The 12,299-nt window shown below is 41.7% G+C and overlaps 1 protein-coding gene across 3 annotated transcripts in view; it reads left to right on the top strand.

Moving 5' to 3' along the window:
• Window positions 1-12,299, top strand: part of PAX3 (paired box 3) — a 110,548-nt gene that overhangs the window by 69,478 nt on the left and 28,771 nt on the right. For all 3 annotated transcript variants that reach the window (XM_035133908.3, XM_088670827.1, XM_088670828.1), the window contains one exon: window positions 7,904-8,109. In XM_035133908.3, coding sequence (XP_034989799.1) covers window positions 7,904-8,109 — 206 coding nt within the window. The remainder of the gene's footprint in view (window positions 1-7,903; window positions 8,110-12,299) is intronic.

The raw sequence follows: 12,299 nt of genomic DNA, 5'->3' as shown, positions 1-12,299 counted from the left end.
AGTCTCCTCCCTGCCCATTGACAGCCCTATATTGCTGTGGGCCATCCAACTTGTTTGATACCCAAATCCCTCCAAATAGCTGACTTGGGTTGGCTTGGGCCTCAGCTAAATCTGGTCCACATGGCATTGTTCTCATCAAAGTGTCAACCCCATATTTACCCTTCACATTTAATACAGATTTATTGTTTCCACAGGGTTTCCCCCCCTTTACCAAAATAGGTAAATTCAGCTTAAATGGGAAAACAAAATTATTTTGATGAGGACGATTTTATGTGGATGCTGCGCAAAAAATTTGCGCGTGAAGGTTCACAAGAAGGTGAAGGGGTGTTCAAATATATAAAAGGATGTCATATAGAGGAGGGTGAAAGGTTGCTTTCTGCTGCTCCAGAGAAGCGGACATGGAGCAATGGATTCAAGCTACAAGAAAGAAGATTCCACCTAAACATTAGGAAGAACTTCCTGACAGTAAGAGCTGTTTGACAGTGGAATTTGCTACCAAGGAGTGTGGTGGAGTCTCCTTCTTTGAAGGTCTTTAAGCAGAGGCTTGACAGCCATATGTCAAGAATGCTTTGATGGTGTTTCCTGCTTGGCAGGGGGTTGGACCGGATGGCCCTTGTGGTCTCTTCCAACTCTATGATTCTAAGAAACTGGCACATATGTCTGTCTGTCTGTCTGTCTGTCTGTCTGTCTATCTGTCTATCTGTCTGGTATATCACCCTTCATCTGCAGATCTCAGGGAAGTTCACAACATAAGTGCACATGGAAGCTCACCTAGAAATCAAAACTTTCTAAAGACCCTGAAAATTACTTATGTAAGCTGTTATGTTGTAGATCCTCTAATAAATATTTTACGATATTTATGTCTCCCCCCTTTGTTGCTACACAAAATCACTGCAGAGATTATAAATAACTGTTTTACATCTATGGGCTGACTTTAGTGTGTGTTATATGTAGGAAGGTATGAATATGCCAGTAGACCTCTGGAACAGAAGGTGCATAGAGGCTGAAGAGAAGAGGAGAAGTTCTGTTGCTCATATATATTACTAGACTCTTCGTGGTTTGTGAACATTCTTGCTTAAATGTATAAAGCAAGACAGGATCTCTTGATAGCTAAGACAAACCTAACCAGTTTCTGCAGCTTGCTAGAAAGCCTAAGACTTGTCTTACTGGACCTCCGCAAAGTCCCAGATCTGCATTCTGTGGGAGAATTTGAACAACTCACTGTTGGCAAGTGGTCCAGTAGAAATTGGCCAGGAGCCACCCGTGATCTTGAGTGGATCCTCTGCCCACCCTTGTTTTACTGTAGATTGCCTTTTCGATAAAAACTGCCCAGGGTGGGGTAAAATAAAACACATAATGGCACTACAATTCAATGGTGATTATGATGATACTAAGTCTTTAGCAGCAGAGAATTAAACAACAGAACAAAAACCAGGATTGCCAATTTTTAGAAGCCAAATGCATGAAATATTTCAGTGATTAATACCAACATTCCACGTTAGTTTAATGAATATTATACAGGTATTGGATGGGACAACGTCAAGAGCCGCTCAAAAGGCCCACACTATTCCCTTACATTAAAGTGTGTGCTGGGTATTACACTCTGAGTTCGTAGGTCCTTATCTTAAACAAATCTGCAATAATGCATGTAGGGCACTTTACTCCATGCACAGGTGGCGGCGTACTGACATTAGACCTTCTGAACTTGTCTCCTGCTGCCTAGCATATTCATAAGTAATCTGTACACCCCTCCCAGGGTTGTGAGCACTTGGGGAGTTGCTAAGTGTCAGAATTTATTTGCACCATTTTGATTAGCCCAGACCTGGCAGGGGTTTATTTTCTTTCTAATGACCCCCTGCTGTGAAGCTGAGTATTCAAAAGGAGGGAGGAGAACTGCACAGTGTTACTGGTGGGAGGAGGGGGAGATGGAGAGAGAGAGAGAGAGAGAGAGAGAGAGAGAGAGAGAGAGAGAGAGAGAGAGAGAGAGAGAGAGAATAGAAAAGAAGAAGAAACTCTGCCTGTGCTAGAAGGAAGCTGTGGGGAGTAGCTGGGTCTAAATTCTTAATTATGTTTAAGATTCCAATGGGAATGTTTCCTTAAATGGAAATGCTTGGGGAAAACAAATCGAAGTGAAGGAGAGAGGCACTCCATTTTCCTTGAGACGTTTTCCCACATCCTCCGCTGACAATAAAGGACTCCCTTACCCTACCCCCCCCCCAGTTAAAATAGCAGCTGCTGAAGCCTTTTGGTTAAAGCAAACAAGGATCTAAGAACAACATCTCACTGTGTGCCATGTGTACAATTGTGATTTACTGGGAAGCTCCTGAAATAGCTAAACAGATTTTTTTTTTCCTCAGAGTTTTTATTTTATTTTAATGTTAAGGTCACGTATTTAACATTTTAAAACTCCCCTGCCTTCCCTAGAGGAGATAAAAAATTAATAATTGAAAGGGAGCTTCCAGGTGCTGAAGTCTCTGGACTGAAGAGACATGGATTAACCCCTACAGAGCATCTATTTCAACCTCATCTTAAAAAAATAAAAATCCACACCATCTCCCCCCTTCTCATCCACTCCAGCTTTCTTTGTTGTCTCCTGCATCCTGCTAGGCAGGTGTCAGAGCCCTGAATGCGGGTAAAAAGGCCCTGTTGATGGATACCACAGATGGAGCGTGGAAATTGGCAGAATAGGCCTCGGCCACAGGCCATTTCTAAGGACTCAACAAAAGCCGCCAAATAAGTCAACAAAAATCCCAAAGTTCACAAAAGGGAAAGTGTCATTTGTCATTTACTATGAGCTCAAGGAGGGGTATCGGCCTTCCTTGCACTCCTCCTCCTCCTCCTGCCTTGCACCCGAGTAAACATGGTAGAGGTCAGTCTCGTAGATTTTGCCACAGAAAGGATACTTCAGATCAGAGAGCAGGCAGCAGACCTGCTATACACCCTCCAACGTCTGACGAGGGAAAATAGGTGTTTATTTGGCTTATGGTACGTGAAGAAGGGGTGCAGGGGATCATTGGAAGGAGCTAAAATGAGCCAGTTGCCTCAATGTGGCCTGGTGGTATGCTCTTAAACACCCACCCACCCCAAACATTACTCTCAAATATTACTCTCAAAATGTAAGTTGCCTTGTGACCTAGTAATGTATCGCTGTGGCTGCATTGCACGACTAACCCACAATGTTATCATCATAATTATAAAATTCAGCAAATTTGTGTGATCCAGGCAGGCTGCATTTTGTTAGATAAGTTGCAGCTTTAGTTACAATCCAGTGTGTGTCACTAGGTTTGCTTACATGCCATACATTTAAAGAACACCCCCCTCAACACATTCCCCTCAAAGAACTGACGTTTACCCCTCACAGAGCTAAAATTCCCAGCACCTATAGCAACCCATCATTCCCAGGGTTCTTTGTTTTCTTGTGAGGAGGGGAATGTCTTTTAAATATGTTTTAAATGTATGGTGTCCGATATGGTGTGCAGTTTAAGCCACAAATACGGTGGAAAATGGGTAGGGATTAGGTCCAGACTTAAAACATGCCACTGCATCTTCTGTGTTGGATGAAAAATAGTGCAAGCTTTAGAGCATTCTGCAGTTAGTTGTGGGGTGGGGTAGGGTAGGCCAAATATTGCATTGCCTCATCCAGTTGTGTATGACCCCACCCCCTAGCAATTTACAGGAAACCCAGCTCTGTGTGACTCCAGAGGTGTAATTAAATTGAAATTTGACGCTACATTTGAATCAGCCCCTGTTTTCTAGCAATGCACAGCTAGTTGAAAGGGCTTTGAAATATAACTCAACATTATGGTATTAAAGAATAAGAGGCGGGCATTCCTTTGCTAATGAAGCCATGTGCTCTTGCAGCTCTTGAGCGGAAAGTCTCTGTATTCAGATATTGTAATTGTAAAGTGCACTGTATTGCGTTTGTAATAAATATATGGTTTTTAAATGGTTGTCATGTTTTGCTCCTTTAATTATTCAAATGAAATATCCCACTGAGAGGACAAACAATGAACAGAATGGGTGTTTGTGTGTATTTATTGTTGTTCAGTGTTTCGCCTAGGCATGTCTGTTTATGATGTTCCTTGGGGAACTGATAATTACAGAATTCCATGTGACCAAATCCCTATGAAATTGTGCAAAGATTTTTTGTATAAGAGTGTTAACTTGGATGAAGTATTTCCCGGGGCCACCAAACAGGTCGTGAGGGTTCAAGGGACAAAGAACCACTCTATAATTCTGTAATTCCTTCTTTAATTAAACTTCATGGCTATTCCACTGGCCTTTGGTGCTTATGGGTTTTCTCCTCCCATTCTTTAAGAAGGAATTTGTAATCCTGTGGAGTCTGACTGTTGTTCTGTACTTGATCTTTTTGGAGACTGACTTACACTCCTCCCTTTTTCATCTACTTTGGGATAGTTTGGATTCAAAGATTTCTGGGGGAGGAGGATGTGTCAGTGAACATTTTGAAAAGTGTAAGGTTAGGATTCCAGCCAAAGGTAAGTGTTTTTTAAGACCGATAGGATTCAATGGGACAGATTTAAGCATGTGTTTAAATGTCTTCCGCTGAGATTTTTGGGACTAAAGGATTGGCAGTGGCTGGACTGTTCCCACAGATATTTTGTATAAGTGAAATTAGGGGAAATGTTACCAATGCAGAAATTCAGTTCTGTCCTACTCCATGTAGTATCCAAGGCAACATCCATTCAAAGAAAGTGTCATACATTCTCTATTATTTTGTACTGAGGCAGTTTTCAGATGATCATTCTCTAGCCCAGAGAATGCAGTTGATATTATACTATCTTACTCAAGGTCTTTCCCACCAATATATATCTGATGGAGAGGTGTCATATTTGATGAGTAATTGATATTTTGGAGGGAGGGGAGGAATAAGTGTACTTCTTTTCCCTAGTGATGCCATGGAGCATTACCCATGATGCTAGCATGATGAAATAACACACACAGTTAGTGATAGCTTTTGCTTCTCTCTGTGTGTGTATACCGTAGATCAGGTTGAATTACAGGAAAACACAATCCCTCCATCACAGAAGTACTACTATGGGGAGAGATGCCTGGATCCATGGTAACAACTGTGACATTCTTGTGCTAACAAAAAAACAGCATCTGGAAAGGCGCTAAGGCCTCCAAGAACAACCTACATTTGCTCAATGTTGAGACTTTTACCCGCCTTGTGTTTTGACTGCGTTTCATAGACCAGATGCTTTTCTCCCAAAACACACAATTTGGAATCCATTCTGTTTCCATTTATTTAGCTCTTCTGTAACAAGTTGGAAGCAGCTATTAACTTCTCTGGGAAGAATGCTCTCTCTCTGTATTTTTGTATTTATTTGGAGATTGAAGGTTACTCTTGAACCCAGCTTCCTCTCCTGCAATGATTATTTACGGTATTTATTACGAAAACTCCATTCATACAAAAAAGGATACAGAGAAATTTAAAAGTTACTGTACAAAAGCATTATAAACTAAAGCAACAATGTAACGAACTTTCTCCTCTATCACCGTATAGCAAATAACCAGAATGTGCCCCTGTGGTGAAATGGATAGTTTACTGGACTGAGATCTGGGTTCAAACCTCCTCTCGGCTATGAGAGTTGCTGGCAGTGCTGGTCGAAGGCGTTTTCGATGCTAGAGGCAAAATAGAAAATGACACCCTGCTCCAGGCCCACATGCTGCCCTCTCCTCTTGCTGCTGCATGCCCACCACTCACCTCTGCTCCCAACCTCCTTCTCCGCTGGTCTTTCCTCCTGTGTTGAGGTTTAGTAAAGAAGATACCGTATACAAGGAAGAAGGAGGAGGAGGAGGAGGGGGCTGCAATCCTGTATCCATTTCCCTGGAAATAAGCCTCAATGACTTACGCTTGTACAGGATTACATTGGTGTATTCACTATATCAGAAAAATTGAGCCAAATATAACATTTTAAATAGCAATATTTGTGTGTGTGTGTGTGTGTGTGAGAGAGAGAGAGAGAGAGAGACCAGGGCCTTCATACCCTTTTTAATTCCTTCCCACAGGTGGTGTTTCTGATTTACATTGCCCTTCTGAAGCAATGTTCCCCATGGGTGGACTATAGAGGCACCATATGTAAATGCTGCTTATTTAGGACATGCTGTTAAATCATCTTTCTACCTTTCTACATGAGGACATGGGTGGCGCTGTGGTCTAAACCACAGAACCTAGGGCTTGCCAATCAGAATGTTGGTGGTTCGAATCCCCGTGACAGCGTGAGCTCCCGTTGTTCAGTCCCAGCTCCTGCCAACCTAGCAGTTTGAAAGCACATCAAAGTGCAAGTAGATAAATAGGTACCGCTAGAGCGGAAAGGTAAACGGCGTTTCCATGCACTGCTCTGGTTCGCCAGAAGCAGCTTGGTCATGCTGGCCACATGACCCGGAAGCTGTCTGCGGACAAACGCCGGCTCCCTCGGCCTATAGAGCGAGATGAGCGCTGCAACCCCAGAGTCTTCCGCAACTGGACCTAATGGTCAGGGGTACCTTTACCTTTCTACATATTTATTGTATTGTATTGGAGGAGGAGGTCAGAAGTGACATTTGCTGGGGCAACTGGGGCATCTCTGACTCATTGGTTACTAATAAGCCACCAGACCCTGTTTACTCCTCTAATAGGTAACCCTTAGGCACCAAAGACTTTGTTGCCTACAGATCCTATTGGCAGTTCCATGGCCTTCAGAAACTCTGGGAGAGGGCATTGTCTTCAGCAGCCCCTAAATTGTGGAATTCCCTCCCCACAGGGGAGTGCATCTGGCACCTTCATTATACAGTTTTCAGTGAATGCTGAAGATGTACTGGGCCCATTTCTTGGCTTTTGACATCTGAGATGTGTATTTTTAAGGACCTATCCTCTGTTGTAGCTGTCATTTGTTTTAAATTGTTTTTAATGCTGTATTGTAAGTTGTTGTGTCTTGGGACCTTAATATGAAGGGTGGGTAATGCATAAAAATATGAAGAATAAGAATATGGATGGTAGAGAAATTCAGTTTGTTTTGCATTATGATGCAAGCCTCTCTACTACACACTTCTTGAAATAATCAACAGAACAGAATGCAGCTAGAAAGAATCTCTTCTCTGAATTTTTGATGCACTTCTCCAACCAAACGATGTCTATATATGTATTTGAGGAAAGTATGCCCCAAAATGCACATGCCAGTGAAGATAAAATGCATTTTATTAGGGAAAATACTATAAAATGTGTATATTAGGCAAAATTGCACACAAAATGTTCATATTAGGAGAAATGTGCATATTCAACGCTGGCAGATCTCCATGAGGACTTTTTCTGGTAATGCAAACTGTTGTGAAAATGTGAGGTATTGGAAAAACGGAAAGAAATGGAAATTGATGAATTTGTCCTCCATCAGTGTGGTCTCTACCAGTCATGGCAAAACCATAGAAACCCTCCACCCTTGTAATTAATTGGAAGAGCAGTTTGAGCATTTAAATTAATGAACATTTTTCTTTACCTGTTTTGAGACCAAGGCATTGCGATTTTACTGGACCAATTACAGTACCGTGACGCTGCATGGCTTTTGATTTCACAAATGCACAGTCATTGGGAAACCAGAGCTGAATATATTTGAAGAAATAATGCAGGCAAGCAAATTGGTATCAGCCTACAGATATTTCAAAAGGCAAGAAGTGACTAGACTAACTGAAGGAAATACTGATAATTATTCATTCATTATGGTAGAATTAAATATGCTGTAGCATTCTCTCCCAAGACTGTTTAGTTCGTAGGACGATCCTGGCTTATTCCTAGAAAGCATTTTTATTCAATGTCCCTCCCCTCCTGTTAATTCTTGATTCTTCCCTCACCCACCTACCCCCATTCTCTAGCCATAGATTAATTGTTCCATTCTTTATTTCTTCCCAGCTTCAGCACCACAGTCAGATGAAGGTTCTGACATAGATTCTGAACCAGATCTGCCATTAAAGAGAAAGCAACGCCGCAGTAGAACAACCTTCACTGCAGAACAATTAGAGGAGCTGGAAAGAGCTTTTGAGAGGACCCACTACCCTGATATATACACCCGAGAGGAACTTGCGCAACGAGCTAAACTCACTGAAGCTCGGGTTCAGGTGAATATCCTTATTGAAAGATTTTCAAGATTTCCAGCCACTTTGGTCTATAGACAGAAACACTATTGCTGTTTTATAATACAGTGGTACCTCTACTTACGAATTTAATGCGTTCCGAACGCACATTCGTAAGTCGATTTTTTAAAAAAGTCAAATCCCACAGGAATGCGTTGGGAGAAAAAATTCGTAAGTCGAAGCAACCCTATCTAAAAATTCGTAAGTAGAAAAAATCCTATCTAAACCACATCCAAGATGGCGGACGGAGCTCCATTCGTAAGTGGAAACATTCGTAAGTAGAGTTATACGTAAGTAGAGGTACCACTGTACAAATCAATTTGCTTGGTGAAGAAACTAAGTTTATTGGTTTGTAACTAACAAAGAGTTCCTGAGCTTCCTTTTCCTTTTCCTTTTCCTTTTCCTTTTCCTTTTCCTTCTCCTTCTCCTTCTCCTTCTCCTTCTCCTCCCTCCCAATCCCATTTCCTTTTGTGTTGTGTCTTTTAGAACTGTAGGGTAGGGCAGGGATTGTCTTTTCACTGCAAGCCACCCTGCAAGTCTTTTTTTTTATTGGATGAAGAACAGGATAAAGTAGATTTTAAATGAATGAATGAAATATGAACGGTGAATTATCAGGCTATTTCAAAGTTAGTAGTGAAAGCAGCAGGAATTCTGCCACTTTTAACTTGAGGTTTGTTCCACTGGTCACTTATGTCCACTATTAGGCATGCGTAATCCTCTTGGAAGCATAATTCTCAGTGGGAGGCTGGCCAGTGGCAGGAAACTACCACTAATGGAAAGGCTAGGTAGGCTGTGATGAGTGACTGACTCAGCCCCTTGGTCTTCAGGTTATTTTGGAAATTGCAGGTCATTTCATGGGGCTCACAACTTGATGTTCAGTTGTTTTCCTTGCCATGATTTCCAGTCACACAGAGAGACTCTACCCTACACCCATACAATTTATATTGAATTTATATTACAAAGCAACATTGAATGGGAAGAACATGCATAATTCCATCCTCCTTGTGCCCAGGGTCCCAGATATAATATGAAACGGGCTTAAGAAAAACAAGGTTGTGTGCTTTAGAAAAAACAACAACCGGATGAGATTTTTTTGGGGGGGGGCAGAGTGCTGCCCTCCAACCACAGATCATGTAGATTCCATTTGAAAAAGTAGACCTAAAGTCACCCTGCAAAAGTATTGGAAAGAGAAGTTTCTGACCTGTTAAGAATCATTTTGCCCGTACAAGTAAAAGGGAAAATTTCAATATCTTGGAATTTGTAAGAGATGAATGTTTCATAATGATAATAACCTTAAAAGATGAAAAGAGAATAGAAATCAAAAACATACTCTGGGTATCAAAACTGTGGAGAAGTTGTGAATACGGTAACATTTTGAAAAGTCAAACCTAAAGATGGTTGAGAATTTTCAAAGCCTGACTCCCAATTTTCCTCACAGTTTTGCTGCTGAGTACATTTGATAACCTAGAGAAAATATTTTGTTTTGTTCATTTATCATCTTTTCACAATTCTCCTACTTGAGACTAGGAAAAGGCTGTAGTACTACAATAACCGGTTGTGGAGGATAATCTAAAGTAGGTATGAGCTACTGTTTTAAAATAGATTCCATTATTGAAAAAGAGATTGGTTGAAAAACAAATGATATAAAAACAGGGGAGCCCCCCAAAAGGAATTGTACTGAATATGGGTGCTGAATCACTATTTGAAGATTTTATAAAAACTCAGTTAATCAGAAGAAGACTCTTTAATTTCTTTAGATGCAGTGTTGGGGCCTGTGAGCTTTAAAGGCAACAATGAATATTTTTCTAAAGCAGTGACCCACAGTTACAAGAAAAGCAGAAGTCTCATTAACATAACAGCTGTCTTAATGTGGCTTTAACCCTGTGACTTTTTACATTCCTTATGGCTTCCTTGGGTTCCCTTGAGACGCATCTTGTCTCATACTCACTTCTGTGATCTACAGCCCAGCAAATTCCCTACTATGTTGAACATATGGACTTTTTGCTTAGAACAACATGGGGGGGGGCAGAAACCTCAGTCAATCAATGATTAAAATACGGGGGGGGGAGAGAGAAACCTTCTGGGAATTAAAGATGAACAGGAGTTTAAGTGGCCCAAGTTGTGAATACTTGTTAAAGTTAGGCCATATTTTACATAACTGACACAGAGGGCTCCAGGGAGATTGTTCTGAGTTTTGTCATTCCAGCAATCACTGCTTCTCAACATCTATGGTTGGGCTGAGTGCCACTGTGTATATATTATTATGGGATAAAGTAGAGCTCCACCCTTAGTCTCTTCTTAGCAGTTCATTTCAGTTCATGTCCAGTCTTAATCAAGCTGTAAGAAAGAAAGAAAAAGGAACTTGATACAAGAAGTTACTCCTTATACAATGGGGTTTTGAGCCCCCAAATGATAATAGCAACATGCTGAAAGACTGGGACACTATTTTATGGTAAAAATGAGATAGCAGATCAGGGAAAGCAGATCTTAATATCCACAGATCTTAATATTCTGGAATCATCCCTACTTGGATTCCGGGAACTGAGCCTGGGACCTGAAGAATTTCAAGGAGGATCATGTACCATAAAGGAGACTTAAAGCAAAGATATTCTAGCAAAGAACAAGTCAAAATATTTTAAAGCTGGATCTGTTACATAGGCTGCCATAGAGAAGACTGTGGTAAAATTCAACATTTGGGAAAAGAAAGATAATGATCTCAGTAGGGTTTTCAGACTGGGCAATATCCACAGTACAAATAGCTACTTCAGATGGAACCACCCACATTAATGGAATTATGGAGTTGCGATACATCAAGCATCCAATTACTACATTCTGTATACAGTGGTACCTCGGGTTAAGTAATTAATTGGTTCCGGAAGTCCGTTCTTAACATGGGCGTAGGCAGGGGGGGGCAGGAGGGGGCAGCTGCCCCCCCTAGAAGCAAAAAAATTAATGTATTTTACAGACCATAACCAGCACTTTTCCCCTCCAAAAACTGAAGTGGAAAGGGCTTTGCTTTAGCAAGAGCAGCTAAGTCTCCGCTTGCTGGGGGGGGGGACACACAGCAGTAACAAAAACACATCAAATAAATAAAGCAAAGTGGCTACCAGTAGTTAAGCAGTTAAGACAATGGAGCATATATCCCCAGGCAAGATTCGATAGCTGACCATTTCACCCTATTGTTCTTAAGTGGGAGCTGTTAATGAGCATTCAGGAGCATTAAGAGTTCTATTGGCGATTTAATGAGGGTGCAGACTCAGGGGATTCAATTTGACTAAGGTGGCTCTGCAAGGCTAAAAAGAAGTGAATAAGAAAGGGGGGGGGCTGTAGCTTTGACAGACACAGTGATGTTTATAAAAAGCATTGGTGTTCCAGTCTGCCCCTCCTCCTGCATCTGTATACTGTAAATCAGGGGTGGCCACCTCCCAAGAGACTCTGATCTACTCAGAGTTTAAAACTGGGGGTGATCTACCCCCTTTTGGGGGGTTCAGGTCAAAGCTGTTGAGTTTTTTTAAAAGGAAGGGAAGCCCTGTTTTTTGGGGTTTAGGTCAAACTTGTTGAGCTTCTTTTAGGAGGGAGGGAGGTCCATTTTTGTTTAGGGCTTCAGGTCATAGTTCAACTTTTTTGAGGGAGGAGGAAAATTTTGGGTGAGCTTTTTTTAGGGGTGCCAGTGACCTACCAGTGATCTACCACAGACATCCAGTGATCTACTGGTAGATCACAATCTACCTGTTGGACGTGCCTGCTGTAAATCAAGCAGAGAGAAAGCTGCTTACAAGGCTCCTGTACATGTTCCAGCATCCCAGCGTCACCCAGAGGCACCCACAAATATGAGTTATCCCTCTCTCTATTTCTTCCTTCCTTCCCTCCCTCTTCCATCTTTAATAAAATATGGGGGGGGCAGATAAGCCCCACATAGAAAGCCCATCAACATGGGGGGATGACTCTTTCAAATACGGTATTTACCAGTAATTGGGGGGGGGGAGGGGCACCTAGGCCTCTAGGAGTTGGCTGCTATGCCTAGGAGTAGGGCAATTCAAGAAAGCAGAACGATGCATATGGTATGGTAATATATCAATAGAATCGTAGAATTGTAGTCGGAAGGGACCACAAGGGTCATCTAGTCCAACCTGCTGCAATGCAGGACTTTTTTCCTAAGGTGGGGCTTGAACCAT

This window comes from Zootoca vivipara, chromosome 5 (assembly GCF_965207765.1).
Source record: "Zootoca vivipara chromosome 5, rZooViv2.hap1.1, whole genome shotgun sequence".
Classification (NCBI taxonomy): domain Eukaryota; kingdom Metazoa; phylum Chordata; class Lepidosauria; order Squamata; family Lacertidae; genus Zootoca; species Zootoca vivipara.
This window is presented reverse-complemented; position numbering and strand designations above follow the sequence as displayed.